Source organism: Crinia signifera, chromosome 2 (assembly GCF_055691185.1).
Source record: "Crinia signifera chromosome 2, ASM5569118v1, whole genome shotgun sequence".
In the NCBI taxonomy this organism is placed as follows: domain Eukaryota; kingdom Metazoa; phylum Chordata; class Amphibia; order Anura; family Myobatrachidae; genus Crinia; species Crinia signifera.
The window spans coordinates 311085438-311103914 of record NC_139218.1 but is presented as its reverse complement, the minus strand read 5'-3'; the positions used below and the strand labels follow the sequence as shown (position 1 = coordinate 311103914).

General features: G+C 42.8%; 1 protein-coding gene across 1 annotated transcript in view; it reads right to left on the bottom strand.

The window, feature by feature from the left end:
* Nucleotides 1–736: 736 nt before the first annotated feature.
* DNAJC15 (DnaJ heat shock protein family (Hsp40) member C15) overlaps nucleotides 737–18477 on the bottom strand; it is a 34528-nt gene continuing 16787 nt past the window's right edge. Inside the window, exons 3-6 of the mRNA XM_083168940.1 lie at nucleotides 12247–12320; nucleotides 12053–12129; nucleotides 9668–9738; nucleotides 737–1041 (exon numbers count right to left, since the gene is read on the bottom strand). Coding sequence (XP_083025066.1) covers nucleotides 971–1041; nucleotides 9668–9738; nucleotides 12053–12129; nucleotides 12247–12320 — 293 coding nt within the window. The 3' untranslated portion in view covers nucleotides 737–970. The remainder of the gene's footprint in view (nucleotides 1042–9667; nucleotides 9739–12052; nucleotides 12130–12246; nucleotides 12321–18477) is intronic.

Genomic DNA, 18477 nt, shown 5'->3' with positions numbered 1-18477 from the left:
TATCTCCACTGCCGAAGATAGCATTATTCCACCTATTTCCAGACCACATTCCTAAAGATGTTCATTATGTGTTGGGGCATATCTTAATATCTACCAAGCTATTTCTGGCCAGTCACTGGCTGACCCCCTTAGTCCCCACAATACTAACTATTGAGGAAGCGGTTCACAGCCATTACAGGTTTGAAACGGAGGGATCTGCCTGCGCCATTTCCTCCCCCTCTCCATCAGCTAAGTGGGTTGCATGGATGGCTTATAAACTAGCTAACCCGTCCTAAGTTGTTTAGTCTAGATCCCACAGGCTGTGACAGCCTTCTTCCCATATGCCTAAATATTTTCATATGTACTGCTAGCAGTGTTGTATGTAATACAATATGTAATACAATATTTCTTTGATGGTACAATCTTATACAATGTAAGGCTCACACGAGCTACAGTGTTGTACCCTCCCCTTCCCCGTTCCCCCTTGTCTCCCCCCCCCTTCTTTATTCTGTATCCCCTATTACAAAGTCTGTTTTTTTGACATGTCTGAAAAATTTCAATAAAAATTTAATCTTGAAAAAAAAAAAGTATCTGACTTGGAACACACGCATGAAATGCTGCAAAATTTACATCTGGAGAGATTTCAAAATAAAACTATAAATACATGTGTAATATCTGTAGAACAATTATCATTAAATGACAAAGCTGTGGAACTGTGGAATTAGAAATAAATTTACATTCGCTGATTAAAACAAAATTTTCTCTTCTAATATATTGAAAAATTCTGTATTTTTAAAAATATAAATAAAAATAAACTACAGACTGTAGTAACGCAGCTCATGTTTGTAACCAATATAAATATAATAAAACATTAGCAGCAGAGATTGGAAAAGGCGAAGCCTTGTCCCAATATGCAGGTATACAAGGGCAGGATGCCATCTTTCCTGGCTGCAAGCAGCTTAATACAAATTAATTATTCATCTCTCCTGTGTCATTGTTTTGTACTCGATTCCAGTAAGTCCTTTGCTTCATTTATTTTCATTGCCATATAAGGTGATCCACCTGTAATGAGAAACATTGATTTAATAAGCAGAGCACTATTAATAAGAAAATAACATTTCAGCTTTGCACTTCAACCTTCTGTATGAAATAAAAACAAAGAATAATGAATGTATATTTTAAGGCTCATCTCTTTCCAAGTGGTCAATGCGATTAGGTACGAGTCCACATTGTAATGAAGAGGAAACGCACAGCGACTCACCCCACACTCACAGATTTTTGTAGGCAAGACTATAGGGCTGGAGGTGTGGTGTATATCGACACTGACATGACTAACAGAATTGATCCTGTTGGAGTGGCATCAGAGAATATCTAGATTTATCAATGAACTACTTGCCTGGCATTGTCACACAGAATATTACCACAGGCAACTCACTTTACTGACAAGCCTTCGAAGAAATCGAAGAAAGAGTCTCCCATAACAAACTTAGAGCGGTATTCAATGCAGCAGTCGAGGGGATTTGTATGGGGAGGATAGCTTTTCCTCGCTGAAAATAAGTCATCCTCTCTGTCAAACCCCCTCACTGTATTCAATGTAAGGCCTGAATCCTCGCCTTGAGAGACTGGCGAGCAATCTCCTTAAATGGCGAGGCTCGCCGCAAATGTAGCAAGTCAGCCGCATTTTGTTGACAAGCTCCGCTGTTTTAATGGCCACACTCACCGTCTCCACCTCACCTCAGGGAATAAGCAAGGAGGCAAACTGAGAGAACCAGATTCATTGCATACCCTGACGGCGAGCTATCGGCAATTCTATGTGCCGATAGCTCGCTGTCAGGGCGTTGAATAATGCTAATAAGCATAACTCTGTACTTGTTTCCTAGCACGGCGCCACCGATTTTAATTGTATTGATCGCGGCCGCAATAATCGCGTCGATCGCATCGCATGCAACACGATTTTTACATTGGAATCAATGTAAAATGGTCCCTGAGACCCAATTTTACATTGATTTCAATGTAAAAAGCCCCAAAAACCCCCATTTTCATAGCAAACCCCCCCTGATGGGTGAAATGGCCCTCCATTGTTAACGCGACCCCACTATTGACGCCAACCCGAAGCGTGGCGAGCCCCGCGAGGGGACGTGCATAACTTCACAGGTATACGCGTCCCCTCGCCACGCTACGGGCTCGGTGGCTCGCCACACTTAATAGAATCAACTCCACGCCGACGTGGATAGTAGGGGTATGAAAAGGTCGTAGGACGCGTACCACCGCCCCTCGTGGGCTCGCTGCGCTCGCCATGCTTCAGGTTGGCGTCAATAGTGGGGTTTAGTTAACAATGGGGGGGCATTAACCATACTTAATACCCATGAGGGGGCATATACAATGAGAAAATGGCCATATTTGCCCTTTTCCCATTGTTCCCTATGTAAAATCGCGTTGAACGCGTCGATCGCATCGCATGCCATTATAATGGCATGCGACCGATGCGATCAACGCGATTTTAACTTTAAAACTTATTTAACATTGTTCTCTATTGGAAAAATCACGTGAAATCGCAACACGATTTTCTCTTTACCGGCAATTAAAGCTGGTAATTGACAGAAAATCGCGTCCATTGCATGCCTTAAGTACCTTAACTTAAGGCATGCGATCAACCCCGACGGGCCCCGTGCTAGGAAACAAGTACCCATAACTCTACTACTTGACATAGATTGGATGGCAGCATGTACGCATACACTAACCACTATTGAATTTTGTACTCGCACATCGGGGTTTGGTTTATCTCATATAGGCAGTGAAGTCTCAGGCTGAGGGGGAACTTAAAATCAGCACATGCTCAGATGCTCTTTAATTAGGCACTGTGGCCTGAAATCACCAAACTTCACAGAGAGTGAGCTGTACCCTAATTACTGGCGAGGTCAATTGCAGATATTATGTGCAGTTAGATGAATCCCAGCATTAAAGCCTGCAATATCCTATCCTGGGAAATGGCTGCTAAAGTCTCTCCTGGCTCCATTTTTAGTGTAATTTGCTCTAAATTCTCAATATAGAAGAAACATTCAGTCAAGTGTCAGTGTGGTCCCAGCTAATTAGCGAGAGAAATATCAGCTCACTTGCAGGCGGCTGAGGGCTGATCATACGGATTATCATGTACTGAATGTTATTGATAAACAGTCCATAGAGCAAATGATTTATTCAAAGCAGAATACCCACACGTAATAATATCTAATTTCTGTATGCAAGAGGGCGCATATACTGTAGATGTAGATCACAATATTGTAACAAACTATACAAAACCTTATGTGTATAATTGCAGTCATTTAAAGACTTTCAAGAACTGCATAATAAAAAAAAAACATTACTGCATTGTAGACAGAAACGTGGCAATACAGACAGTGGGGCAGATGTATTAAGCCTTAACAAGAGATAAATCCAAGGGTGATAAGGAGAGATAAACGTCCAGCCAATCACCTGCTAACTGCCATGTTACAGGCTGTATTTCAAAAAAAGTCAGTAAGGAGCTGATTGGCTGAAAGTTTATCTCTTTTTATCATCCTTGCATTTATTTCTTGTTAAGGCTTAATACACCTGCCCCATTACTTGCTATATCACGCACACTATTACTTCAATGGCAAATTAGCAATAAAAACTAAAGAATTGCTATTATTTTCCAATAATTACTGCAGACTTCGCTAACAATTTAACAACACAAAGTCTGCTAATTCTTAAGCCCCATACACACTAGGTGACCCTGGCCACCACCAATATATTTACTATGGGTCACGGGTGGCCAATATGGAGTGTATACATGGAACGATATCGGTACAAAATATCGTTCAGTGATGTCACCAAGACCCTCTGCACATGCGGGTCATTTGGCTATACAGCGATATTGGCCTGCTGTGTTCAGCAGACATGAAAGATCGCTAACTATGCGCAGGAGCGGGCAACGATATTGAGTGTACACAGTAGAAGCTTTAGTGAAAGAGATAACTCAGAAAGCCTTTACAAAAGCAATATCTTTTACTATATCCTCTTGTGCAGGCATGTCCAAACTATGGCCCTCCAGCTGTTGTGAAACTGCAAGTGCCATCATGCCCTGCCACAGTTTTGCTATTAGGGAACGCTAAAACTATGGCAAGGCATGCTGGGATGTGTAGTTTCACAACAGCTGGAGGGACGCAAGCTGGACTTGCCTGCGCTAAGTGTGTATGGGGCTTTACTTTAGGAAAGATTGTTCTAACCAGGAAAGCCAAAATTAGGAAAATGCCTTTTTTAATGCAACCTTCTCCATCTTTACAAGGAGTGTGCAATAAGGCAATATGTTTTGATTGTGCAGTGCATAGGTAGTCCTAGGCAGATTTGGGGTGTAAGGGCTACTGGCTGGAGAGGAACAAACTGGTTGCTGGGGATTAGAGGCAGCAGGCCTTCAGCTCTAGGCACAGTCAGCAGTCCAGCTGACGCCATGGGACTTACTGTGCAGCTAAAGCTATGTGCTTAGCACCCAGAGCTATTCAATTACTGCTCAATTTGCAAGTGAGCCAGCCCACTGAGTTAAGTGTCCAGGACTATGGCGGTATCCCATACAGTAAGACCCAATGAGTGGTGTAGCAACAGTAATTGAATAGCTCCAGCAGTGTGGGGTAAGCCTCATAATTAATTGACTCTGCCCCATAGAATTGCAACCACAGCGAACTTACATATTGATTAGGAGTCCTATTGTGCACATAGGGATGGAAGGGATATCTACCCCCATGCATCAAAACAAGACTCAATCAAGAAGATAACATGAAGGAAAATACAGTGACTGGTGTTTCTGAAATGCAGATATTTTCTGATAGAGCATCCTTATTACATAGTGTAGGACCCCCAGAGATGCTTTACTGTGGCTGGCAGCTTACCATAGCTTTAACATGTACTGTAGGATATATGTATTTTTAAAAGCTTAGGACAGGGGTGTCCAAACTTTTTGCGACAAGGGCCAATTTGGTGAAGTGTAAATGTGTGGGGACCGACTGTTCAGCCTGACATTCTTTGAATCATTAATCACATCGAAATGGTCCCCCACTCTGTTCACTGTATGTCCCCCAGCCTGCCCCTTCTTCACTGTATGTTCCCCACTCTGCACCCATTCACTCTGTCCCCCAGCCTGCCCCCCTTCTCTTAATGTCCATCAGTGCCTCAATTCATTGTATGTCCCCAAGCCTGACCCTCCTTCACTGTATGACTCCCATTCACTGTATGACCCCCATTCCCTATGTACCCACCAAACACTGCTGTCACTGTGATTGTGGAGTAGGGTGATATACGATTGCATCAGCAGGGGTAGGACGCCAAACACATCTGACTGTGGCGGCCGGCACCTCCTCACTGCAGCCGACAGCAAGGTAAAGGTGCGCTCGCCGGGCCACACCTTTAGTGTCCTGTGCTTCCCACATCTGATGCTCTGCCCGCTTCCAGCTGGAGGCCACTTGAAATGACAGCACGGGCCGCATTTGGCCCCTGGGCCTGACTTTGGATATGCCTGGCTTAGGACATTCATAGCTTTTAAATATAAAAGCCTAAACGTTTTAATGATTAGCACTTAAATTCATTACAAATGGTCTTCTTTGTAAATGCTGGGGGTACAAATAATGCAAATTGGCTGGCAGGGGAAACCCAGGTGAAAAAAAAAGGCACCTTATGTCCCCGTTTTCCCACCTAAAATCTTTTAAAATCTCACAATTTTCCCCCATACTTTAAACTGTCTCTTTTAGTAACCATAAGGAAAATAAAATATATAGAGGTTAAGATTAAATCCATGTTTTACGGTTTTCTAATTATAAGATTTTTTTTTATGCCTCCACCATTTTATGTAAATGTAGTTAGGAGTCATCTAGAATATATAATCGCTGGGGGTTGGTAATAAATATTCATCATTTCCACCTACTTAGCACTTTCTGTCCTGCTCCTATTTCCGCGTTCTGCATTGTTGAGCTGAGGATGCTTCAGTAAGCTTCCTCTGCTGTGCAAGGGACAAAACACGCAAAGCTATAAATCGTCTCTTTAAAATAGCATCTCTCGTCTTTCCTGGCATTGCCAGAAAGTGCCCTTCTCTGGGGCATTTCTCAAATGAAGTTCTAAAGTGGAATGGGGCTAGGGCAGATAATCCTGCGATAGGTCCTAGGGCAGTTATAAATAATTTTAAAGGTAATTCCCTTTTTATGATTGAAGTGATAGGTGCACTTTAGACCAGACTCCCCTAATAGCCTAAAAAGTTGGAACAGGATAATATCAACCGTTTTACTGTATTTTGTGATAAAAAGAATGATTTATGTAAGTCTAAGTAAAACCAAGTAAATCTCCTAGTAAGAGAACCCAAAGCTTGGTCACAATCCAACAGATCTCTTTTAATTGTTTTAAAGAGCAAGCTTGACATCAATAATGTGCGCGCAATTCAATTATAAAGGGTTAAGCAACTATTGCTGTATAAACACCGGTAACATCCCCCTCTGAGCCCCTGACTGGCTGAGTTTGTACACAGCGCTATGCGGCTGTAAACAAAATCCCAGGAATCTAGCCACATTTATTTGTGGGGACAAGAACATAGCCCCTCATTGAACTGACCCCTTAGTACAGCTTATGTCCATAATAGAAGCTTTAAAAAAAAAAAAAAAAGTAAAACTAATACTACCACGTATTTCAGTAACAGTGCATTATAGTAAAGAAAAAAACATAAAAAGGTCCTAGGTTGCATCTTTATCATATGGGAAACAGCAGATTTGTCTGCCGGAATACTGTACAAGCTGGAAAGTCATCCACAATTGCATCTGGTCAGGACCTTGATTGTTTTTCCATTCACTATTAAAAACAAAATTGATTAAAACCAAGCTGATGAAATGCTTGCAATGTTATACTACGTTTACTACCCTTTAATAAATGGAGGCCATAAAGACAAGTAACTGGTGTCTGCTATCTAAAATAAACCCATCACTTCACAGGCTCATCTCACTTGCAGTGGAGCACATGATTACTAGCGCTGAAACCCAGCGTCGTATAAGTCAGATATAAAGCAGCCATACAGGGAAAGCAGCTCGCTAGGGATGGAAAGAGGCCAAGCAATCGGTTCCTCAGTCATATCACTGGTTGTACGGATACATTAATAGGTAGAAGGTAGTAGGTCACTGCTCAGGTGTATAACAATCCATGATGCTATAAAACCCTATTAAACGTTGCCGCATGTGCGGTGATCATTTGCAAACATGACCTTGCCCTTAGTAAAACATACTGTATTTCAGAGCAATGTTCCAGTAGTGTGACACCAACAGGCTTGTTTGAATACATCAGGCATGTCCAAGCTGTTGTGAAACTACAAGCCCCATCATGCCTTGCCACAGTTTTGCTATTAGTTATTGCTGAAACTATGGCAAGGCATGCTGGGTTGTGTAGTTTCACAACAGCTGGAGGGCCATAGTTTGGACATGCCTGGGATAAATGTGCAAGCAACATTTCATGCAGATGGTTAGTTATGGGGAGTTCGGGGAGGACTGGGGTAGTTCGAGAAGGGATTCTATTGACTTTTGAACTATTCTGCAATAGGGAATTATACATCTATGTAAATATCACCTGAAACCAATTGTTATTTAACAGCAACCTAGTAACAATGGACGTACTAAGCCTTTGAGAGTGATGAGGTGGAAATGAAGTACCAGCTGATAATTGCCATATTACAGGCTGTGTTTGAAAAGTGGCAGGTGCTGATTGGCTGGTACTTTCTCTCTCGAATGCTTAGTACATCTGCTCTCAATGGATTGGTCAGCTATGCTCCACTGCAGATTCTGTAACATAAATTGTTACAATTATCCAAGATGGCATTCGCGCACAATCACTACACATTCCAGATGACTCTTATGCCCACTGTTGAAAATACTTATAAAACGCAGAAGTTAGTACAAGTAAAGTGTCAGCATCATGTGATAAAATGTGGAGAGTATTATAAATCTGACTACAAGGAAAGCAAAAAAAATAGCCTCCTGTTTGACTTTTGAAATACAGCGTAATGTTTTACCATCTGCTATTTTTAAGCTGAGGCAGGAATGAGCATATGGGTTGTGCTTTCCTCCAGCAGATGCGGTCTACTTAGAAGATATAATAATAGTCTTTCTGTAAAATAAATCATTTACATTCAAAATTCGGCTAGTTACAGCATTTGTGCGCTGGTTCTGCAGCCTGTAATTTCTAAACTCTGAATGGCATTAATATTTGATGGCAAGTTTACAGAAGGCAATCTCACTCAGAAGGGCTTTTATTTCCTGTGTATTACCAAAATGGAAGTGATTGAGCAGACTTTTTCCCACTTTCAGCAACCAGTTATAAATGATTAAGCATTGCCTGCCTTACACTAATGTAGACATGATGAAACCTGGGCACCTGGTATTTTATATAACGAGAATCAGAACGGAGTACTTCTCCTGCATATATAACCAGAATGATATATATACACGACTTACTATCATGCAATGTGGCAATGGAGGTCATTATCCAATTAGGAGATGCAATCATATAAATGCCAATGCATCTACTGATGTACACCTCGTCCTTATGGTGAAAATCGAAATTGGGAATTAAGTATCTTTCAAGAAATAGCAGTATATATATTACAGTACATTTTAGAATTTACAAACTATTCAATCATAGTCGAACTGCTGTCTTGTCAGAAAGACGGCAGTTTCCAACTGATTTAGGTCAAATGGGGTTCCAACCTATTCAATTTTGGCTGCTTTTTGCCAACAGTTTGGAATTCTCCAACCTGTTGGAAAATCCACCTGCTTTTGTCGGAAACTGAACCAAACCCCACCAAGTTTTGGCCCGGTTTCCGACAATCGAGAGGGAGGATGGCACCGGGTGAGCAGCAGCTCATCTGGCGCCGTACTCCCATCAGCTGGCCTCCCACTGCTCTTAACCATCACCCCGCCAGGCCAGATGAGAGCAGCTTACCCGGCACCGTCCCACTGCTCACTCGGTCCAGGTGCCGGCTGGGTGTGCAGCAATCAGCGGCCAAATACGACATTCTGATTTACCCGCTGATTTGAATAGGTAGTGTTCGATCCATTGCGAACAAATGAATATCGCAATGGATCCGACACTAATTGAATATACCCCTATATGAGAAAAATGCAAAACACATTTTTCAGGTGATGCCATGAAGCCGTCTAAGTAAATGGAAAACAAGGAATTCAGAGACCTTGATACACACGAAGAGGGTTTTGGATTATGATACTGCAGTGCTTTGCTTTATTCATAATCCAAACTGTATTACCGTTGTTGTCATAAATATCAGAAAACAAATCTCTTGTTGACATATTTACTAGCACTATAAAAATTATATTTAGGTTATGAGAATAATACAACCGTAAAATAAAGATTATTACCTTTACGCCTTTCTTAACTGCCAATACATAAGTGTAGATAAATGAAATAGATATGTTCTTATTATCTTCTGATCCCAAATGTTATAATCAAGTCATGCAATATGCAGTTCTATGATCTTTCAGCGCATCATACCAATTTCTAACACTATAACCAGACTGAACTCACATAACAAATGTTAATGCTCGGCAGCAAAGACAGACGTGAATATAGTTAAACTCATGGATCGTCCCATTTGTTTTTACTGCTAAATAAAACAGGGGAAAAAATGTTATTTTACCTTTATCTGGATGATTTAAGATCATGATTTTCCGATGAGCCGCCCGAATCTTGGATTTGCTAGCAGATGGACTGTAAAAGTAAAGTTTGACAATAAACTGGATCAACTATGGAGTGTAAATTACATTTTACAGTGCAGCGTTCCCAAACTAGCAGGACTTTTGCCATCTTGTGGGCAAGACGAAGTACTGCGTAAGCAATTGAAATACAAATCTATTAAGAAACTTGTCTGCTTTGTACTATTAATTAGCTGACTCAGTAATTGTTTCTTCTACAGATTAATTTAAACGTAGTTCTGTCCAGATGAAGAGAAAGGGATATTTGTAACTTTAAGCGGCTAAGCCAGCAATTTGTCCCACATGCCCAGGCTCATTATAACTTATGCATTACAGTGCACATTTTCACAAAGACCATAATTCAGACTTTATCTTAACTTTTTGGCATTCCAAGACCTAAATGTGCCCTTATGTGCTGTGCCTTTACTCAGTTATGTCCTGGTCTAATCTGCTCATATAACTGTTGTCCTTTAGAGGTCATGACCCTCCCATGTGAGTGGGCACACACGTGATCTGGCCTCCCCTAACTGTTATATTTCCCCCCTCTCTGACCATCATCTGCTATCTTTTAATTTAATGTATGTAAGAAAAAAACCACACCGTTTCTCCCAGCACATGAATGATATCAGTAACCTGATTTAAATATTTGAAAATATATGTAACCAAAATCTCTGAATTCTATTATTTAAATCTGGTTACGGATAACATTCAGCGTGCTGGAGGGAACAAAGTGTGGGTTTTTTTTTTTAACTCGAGGTTACCCATCCCTTTTGAGCACCTGAGTGATATCACTAAACTAATGTGGAGGCTGCCTTGGCTTCTCCATCTCACCACTGGTATACGGTCGTATTGTCGACCACACTTAGGTCAACATGGGGCAAGGTCGACATGGGTTTTTTCACTGGTTTTTAAGCCGACATGTGCCGACAGGCGGTATTTCATGCCCTACCATCCACTAGGGCATGGTGTGAGAATAGAATAGTGTGCCGAGCGCAGCGAGGCACCGTGCCTGAAGCATTGAGAGCGAAGCAAGCAATGTCGACATTCGGGTAAAAAAAAAAAAAACATGTCGACCTTGTCCCCTGTCGACCTAGAACCCCTGTCGACCTAGAACCCCTGTCAACCCAATGGTGTCGACCTTAGTATTGTCGACAAAATGATCCACACCCCTCACCACTAAGGGGGCATACACACAGGAGATATTTGGCTATTTTTTAAGCGATCTGTCCAAATCGCCTAGAAATTATGCACAAATCATTCCTTATGTACATCCCATAGCGATGGTGATACGTGGTCCCACCTAAACCCTCCCCGGCTCAGATCTTTAGTGCAGGTAGGCAAAATCTAGTTAGATCGGATCCTGCAGAAGGTGTGAGCAACACCAAAACGCGTTGAGCAGTTCTTTTGCGCATCAGTTCCGGACCAGCGACTGCATCCAGAAGCCAATTCCACCACCATCTCCGTGCCATTCCAACCCATCGCAAGGATGCTTTGCTAATCATACAGACTACTGGACAGACTCCCATAATTTGTGGGTCAATATTAGCCACCAGCTGGGCAATAGACTGGGACTATACCCTTTTGAAATTATTTACCGAACACCAAATTCCCTTACCCCCATGGGATTGGTTTGGATTATATTTACTCACCAATCAGAAAATTAGTGGTGACATATTGAGAATACCAGTACCAAGTAGCTATATACTAATTTTAATGTGATTGGTTTATTTGTATGTATTCATTGTTTTCATTATAAGGATAGCTATCCCGTTTTTTTTTAATTTCACATCCAAACTTGACACTATACATCAGGAAATCGCATCCCACCAGATCCTAAACAACCTGCCCCCTCCTTTCCCTGACCACCCTTCCCATCTTACCAACTCTGAAATGTTTCCCCCTGTATCTGTAGATGAAGTCATGGCCCTCATGTAAAAGAATACTGATGTTATATTAAGGTGTAAAACTAATTGCCATTTAGAAGACAAATTTAATAACCTGATTAAATCTAGTGAAATGTTACTTATGTTAGCTATCTATATATTGCGGGGAAAGTAAATGGTGAGCCCACTACAAACAATATAGTTCACTTAATTTTGCAGAAATATTGCTCTGGTTGGTGATTAGTAGTCACTTTTATTTCTTTTAAGTTATAAAGATGACGGTGCCGTTTACAAGTGGCGGAATAATTGAATTGGTCAGTGGTTGATGAATATTGTCCGGCGAACTTGACGAAATTCTCTCATTTCATTGCTTATTGACACTTCAATCACAATGCCAGTGTTTTGTTTACATTTTGAGTATCGCCTTGAAAAAAGCAGTATCCCTACCTGACACCTAGAATGAGGCTAGCTTCTCTTCTATTCATTTTCTGATCAAATCCTCCTTTATAGTAATAAGAAAGGCTCTGCAGTAAAAAACAAACAAGATTGCAGAATCACAGCAATGTAACAGCATCACACTCTGGGACGTGACCAGAAGATGCTTGGAATTAAAATAGGGAATCTTACGGCTGTACACTTACGGGAGTTTGGATTTTTTTTGCAATCTCCATGATAACTTGACCCAAGGGTTTCCAGAGTTGAAATGTGAAGCGACCTATAAAGAATTCATATGATTAACAGTCTCTCCAAAACAAAATTATTTATTTTGTTCTAGGCCAAGTGACAGCAAAGAAGGCAGAATCATTATTTTAAAAATATGAATACATTATCTCATAGTAATACAACTTAATGTAAGCTAATACAATAACTGTAGATGCCAGACTTAAAAGCCACATTTTGAAGCAAATTGTATGTACTAGGAAAAGGAAATAAAAGTAACATGACATCTAGTAGGAATACAATCTTGCATCCAATTTGAAATACTCAGAGGGAGAATATAACAGTATGCCAAGCGTAGCAAGGTTCCGAGCCCAAAGCAAGGTGAGAGAAGGCACTAACTGGGTGTCCATGTCGACATTGACATAAAAATGCGAAAAACATGTGTTAACCTTTTCCTTTGTCGACCTTTTGTTCATGTCGACCTAACAATCCACAACCAGTCATACACATCCCTGGAAAACTAAAAAGCCCTCCAATCACTGGTATGCATACATCTTAGGCAATATAGACCATGGAAACTAGCCAATACAATATAATAGCCATCACTCACTGTAGGGTCTTATTTACAGACAGTCCAATAACAAATTTGGGAAACAAGGATAAAAATAACCTATAATCTAACTAGGAGTTTATTTATCAGCTAAGTGATAGAATAAGGCCCTGATTTAGAGTATGCCATAAGTCCATTTCTGTGGCATTAATATTATTTATTACCAGTTATTTGTATAGCGCACACATATTCTGGAGCACATTACAGAGAATATTTGAACATTCACATCAGTCCCTGCCCCTGTGGAGCTTACAATCTATATTCCCTGTTGTATCATGGGGAAGAAACTTTGGGGAAGAGTACCTGTGAACTAGCACCCCTTTCTTGATAAATATCAACAAATAAAGAAGAAACAATGTAATTTATCCACGATTATTGAATGTGTAAGTGCCTTAGCACTGGTGAGTGAAGTGAAGGTGCTCCCCTGAGAGTAAATATTAGTAGGAGGTAGAGGAAAAAGAAGCACTCTCCCCAAAACAAGAGAGTGCTTCTCTTTCCTCTACCTCAATCTATATTTCCTACCACATGTACACATACACATTCTAGGGTTAATTAATTAGAATATACAAACTCCGCACAGTTAGGGCCATGGTGGGAATCAAGCCCATGACCTCAGTGCTTTGAAGCAGTAATGCTAACCATTACACCCATCCGTGCTGCCCGATAATATACAGCAGGGCTCGACAAACCCCGGTCGCCACGGCGACCAGAATTTCCTGTCTGGCGACCAAATCCTGTGTGGTCTGCCGCTGTGTGTCAGAAGAGATAGGATGCAATACAGTGTCCCAGCTCCTGCCAAGGGGGTCACATCGCCGCGGATATCAGTGTGACCCTCGTCTAAGCATATCTCGGAGATCCGGCCCCGCCCCCCGCCATAGCGGAGACACTGGAGCCTCCTGAGTGGCATTCTACTACGGTATTAGCAGCAGGAAGCTGCGGGTGTCAGCGCGGCTCCAGGCTCTGTCCTGCAGCCCTGCTCTGTTCTCATCCCGGGCAGTTGGTGAGACAGCACCCTTCTAAATGTAAGTGCGGTGGCTCCCCTGCCCCTAGCTCTGTACACCTGGAGTAAGCAGCGGCCTCAGTAATGGGAAGCTGCGGCTCTAGTCTGCAAAACTTCCAACCACCCTCCTGCAGTGCTTTGGTCATCCTCCCCCGTCGACCCCCTCAGAGCGGCAGTTTTCTAGGAAACCCTGCACGATAATCTAATTAATACTGGATGTGGTGGCCTGTCATTTTATGTATAGAACTATAAATGTGGTGGGCAGTCAAAAAAGAAATTATTACATACCTCCCAACTCGGGAACGTCCCGATATTTGGGGACGTTCCCGCGTCCCTACCGCGGCCGTCAGTGTCCCGCTGCGGGGGGGGGGGGGGGGGGGGGGCGCAGTTGGGAGTCCCCCCCCCAATATCACAGAATAGACGCTGAGCGCATGCGCACAGAGTCTGTTCGCAGCCGAAAACGCCCCCTTTTCGGACGAAGCCGCGCGAGTGTCCCTATTCTAATCTTACAAAAGTTGGGAAGTATGTTATTATGCAGAGAAGACCTATATATGGTGCATTTCTACAATAAAGTCAGTAACTGGATAATGTCAACTAAATTACAGTTGACATTATCCATTTAATAATAATAATAATAATAATGTCTTTATTATCATAAAATGCTCACATACATGAACATTAAACGAAATTCAGTTATGAACAGTACAAAAGATAAGAAAAGACAATAAAAGTAGAACAACATGCAAATAAGATCTATACCCAGAAAAATTCCGACTAAGAATTTAAAACACGAATTGCTGTTGGAAAGAAGCTCTCTCTGTGTCGTTTAGACTTGCACAAGACAGAACGATAACGCTTGTTGGAGGGGAGTAAGGAAAACATGTCGCTACTGGGATGGGAAGAATCCCTCAAAATACTGTTTGTCTTCTTGAGAAGCCTGAATTCGAATACATGGTGGATACTTGGTAGAACAACCCCCACTATTTTGCTTGCCACTGACACCACCCTCTGGAGGGCTTTACGATCAGCTGCGGAACAAGAGCCGAACCACACCACAATACCGAAGGTGATTACACTCTCGATAACGCCAGTATAAAAATTCACCAAGGTTCTTCTGCTCATACCAGCCAGACGTAGCTTCCTTAGGAAAAACATACGCTGGTGGGCCCTTTTTGTTGCGGCGTTTATGTGGGCACTCCACAGGAGGTCTTTGGAAATAATTATGCCCAAGAATTTAAACGAGTCTACCGACTCCACTTGATTATTATTCAAGACCAGTGTGCAGCTTAGGGCTTTAGAAGACTTCCTAAAGTCAACTATCATATCTTTGGTCTTGTTTACATTAAGGACTAGACCGTTTTCCTTGCTCCAAGACTCCAACCTCGATATCTCCAACCTAAAGGCGGACTCGTTATCATTAACAATAGAACCCACAATAGCGATATCATCAGCAAATTTGATAATCTGAACAGAGTCAGAAACTGAGGAACAATCGAAGGTAAACAGGGAGTATAGCAGAGGGCTCAGAACACACCCCTGAGGGACCCCTGTACTAATTGTCAGTACACCAGACACTCGGTCTCTTATTCTTACTACCTGAGGTCTATCTGACAGGAAGTCAAGGATCCACCTGCACATAGGCCCACTCAAACCAATCTTAAGGAGTTTGCTCACTAATGAAGATGGGACTACGGTATTAAAAGCCGAACTGTAGTCTACGAATAAGACCCGAACAGAAGATCCTTTTACCTCAAGATGGGCAAGCGTGCGGTGAAGTAAAATAAGTGCTGCGTCATCAGTGGATCTATTTGCTTTGTAGGCAAACTGATAAGGGTCGAAACTAAGTGGGATACTTTCCTTAATATGTTCTAAAACCAGCCTCTCAAAAGCTTTCATAATGAGGGATGTCAATGCAATCGGCCGATAATCATTTAGGCAATCAGCCTTACCCTTTTTTGGAACCGGAGTAATGATAGTAGATTTAAAACACTTAGGCACATAACATGCACTAAGAGACAGATTGAAAATAAATGTAAAAATACCAGCAAGTTGTGCTGCACAGTTTTGTAAGACTTTACCCTGAATCCCATCGGGACCAGGAGCCTTTCCTGCCTTACTCCTAAAAAAACACTGTCTGACAGACTCTTCCTCTAGTATCAGAGACCCCCCACCCTGAAAATTTCCATCCAACAAAGGCGGAGGCATAGCAGGTCTGTCAAAACGGGCATAGAAAGAATTTAATGTGTCTGCTAAAGCAGGATCGCTGTCATGAGACGTAGTGATTTTAGTAGCCTTGTAGTCAGTGACACTTTGAATGCCCCTCCAAAGGCATCTCACGTCATTACTCTGAGAGAATGAACTTTCCAATTTATCAGAAAAGGATTTTTTCGCTCTGACAATACCCTTTTTCAATCTTAAACGGGCTGCCCTGAAAGCATTCGGATCGCCAGATCTAAAGGCCCTGTCCCTCTCTACCAAAAGAGAGCGTACTTCCCCGTTTATCCAGGGTTTGTCGTTGGAAAATGAACGTATCTGTTTCTTAACAGTCACACTATCAACACAACAGCCCAGGTACCCTAGGACCGTGGTTGATAGGGTGTCGATATTCACTAGGTTGGGCCCGTCCATAGACTCCTCAATGAACAGATCCCAATCAGTGAATTCTAGCTTATCCTGTAAATTAGTCATAGCACCCTCCGGCCAGACAGTGATAGCCGATCTAGATGGCTTAACACGTTTAGCATGAGACACATACACAGGAATCAAGAAAAGGGACACATGGTCTGAGTGACCGATATTTGCCTCTCTAAAGGAACTATAGGCACCCTTAATATTACAGTAGACGTGGTCAAGAATGTTCTCTCCACGAGTTGGGCTGTTAACATATTGATAGTACCGGGGTAAGACAGACTTTAGCCGGGCCTGATTAAAGTCCCCTGTAATCAGAAAAATCCCATTTACAAATTTTGATTCAAGATCAGTAATAGCCGAGTATATTTTGCCCAGAGCAGACTCCACATGGGCCTGCGGGGGGGATGTACACCGCAACTACAATGACCACTGAGAATTCTCTTGGCAGGTAAAAAGGACGGCATTTAACAACAATAAATTCCACATCAACTGAGCAGAATACATTAACTAAACTGGCGTCAGAACACCATTTATCGTTAACATAGACACATAGTCCGCCTCCTTTCGATTTCCCAGAATCGCGCGTCCGATCAGCTCTGAACAAGGACCTGTCTGCGAGTTGGATAGCTGAGTCCAGAACAGAGTCATTTAGCCAAGTCTCAGTAAATATTATGAGGGAGCATGATTTAAGTAAGTGCTGCCTCGCCAGCCTTGCCTGGATTTCGTCCATTTTATTTACGAGAGCTCTAACATTGGCTGAACAGGCTAGGTAGTGCTGGACGATATGGGTAAAGGCTGAGTCGCACCCGAATACCCGATCTCTTCCCCCTTTTCTGTTTCCGTTCCCTCCTTGGCCTGCGTCTCCAAGCAGGGGCCCTCCAAGCAACCCTCAGACCCCCCCTCCCAGGATGTCCCTGGTCCTGCTGTGAGCGACCTGACTGACCAGAGTCCCCAGAATCCCCAGAGACCCTGTGGCCAATTGCCAGGCTCTTTCTGGTAGCCCCCACCAGGCTCCGTTGCTCCCCAGTACCTCCAGGGTGCAGGCCACTGTGGTCCTCGCCGGTCACAAGCCCAGCGTCCAGGGCTCCGGCTGTCATATCCAGCACTCCGGCCGGCACAGCATGCATTCCGCTGTGAGACACCACAGCCGCGGTGCTCACACTTCCGCCCGGAGAGTCGCCTGCAGTGATGCCCCAGCGCGTCATCGGAACAGCGCCTCCGTCACGCAGGGCACAGGGATCCCGGAAGTTGTGCGGGAGAGAAACCGGCGACAAGCCAGGGAGGGAGAACCGGAGAGCCAGCAGCTCCGACCGACCATATCTGCCGCAATCAGCCAGCAGGAGCAGGGAGACCAGCAGCGGTAATCTAGCTATGCATGTTGTTCTCCAAAATCCTCTCCCAGCTTCCATACTGCACACAGCCGCAGCGTATGCACGCGCCGCCATTACTGACTTTATTCTACAAATGCAGTATATATTTCCCTTCTGTGCAGCATACACACCTTGTCCAAGTTTTCAGTCATTTTTATTGGTACTCCCTCATCTTTGCGGCCATCTCCTATGCCAGTTACAGATTTTCACCGTGCCACCACCCTGGGTCCACGCCACCATCTATTACCTTTAAGAAAAGTTGTGACAAGCGGAGTGTAGCTAGCCACCGAGCCTGCAGCGTGGCGAGCGGACGATGATGCTTACGTAAGTCCCATAGCGTAAGCAGTGGCCGCAGAGACGAGGAAGTACCTTTTTAGTTTTTGAGGGCGATTTTATTTTGTCTGGCTCCTACACTTTTGTCCTGGCTCCTAGATTTTAGAAAAATTTGTCAAGCCCTGATATACAGATTTCCATACTGTGGGGCAGTGGCAGAACTTCATTCCAGTTGCCCAGAGGTAAGATAAATATTGTACTAACAACTCCTATATACCCACTATTACACAACGGTCCACTCTACACAGTACACTATCAAACTTATTGT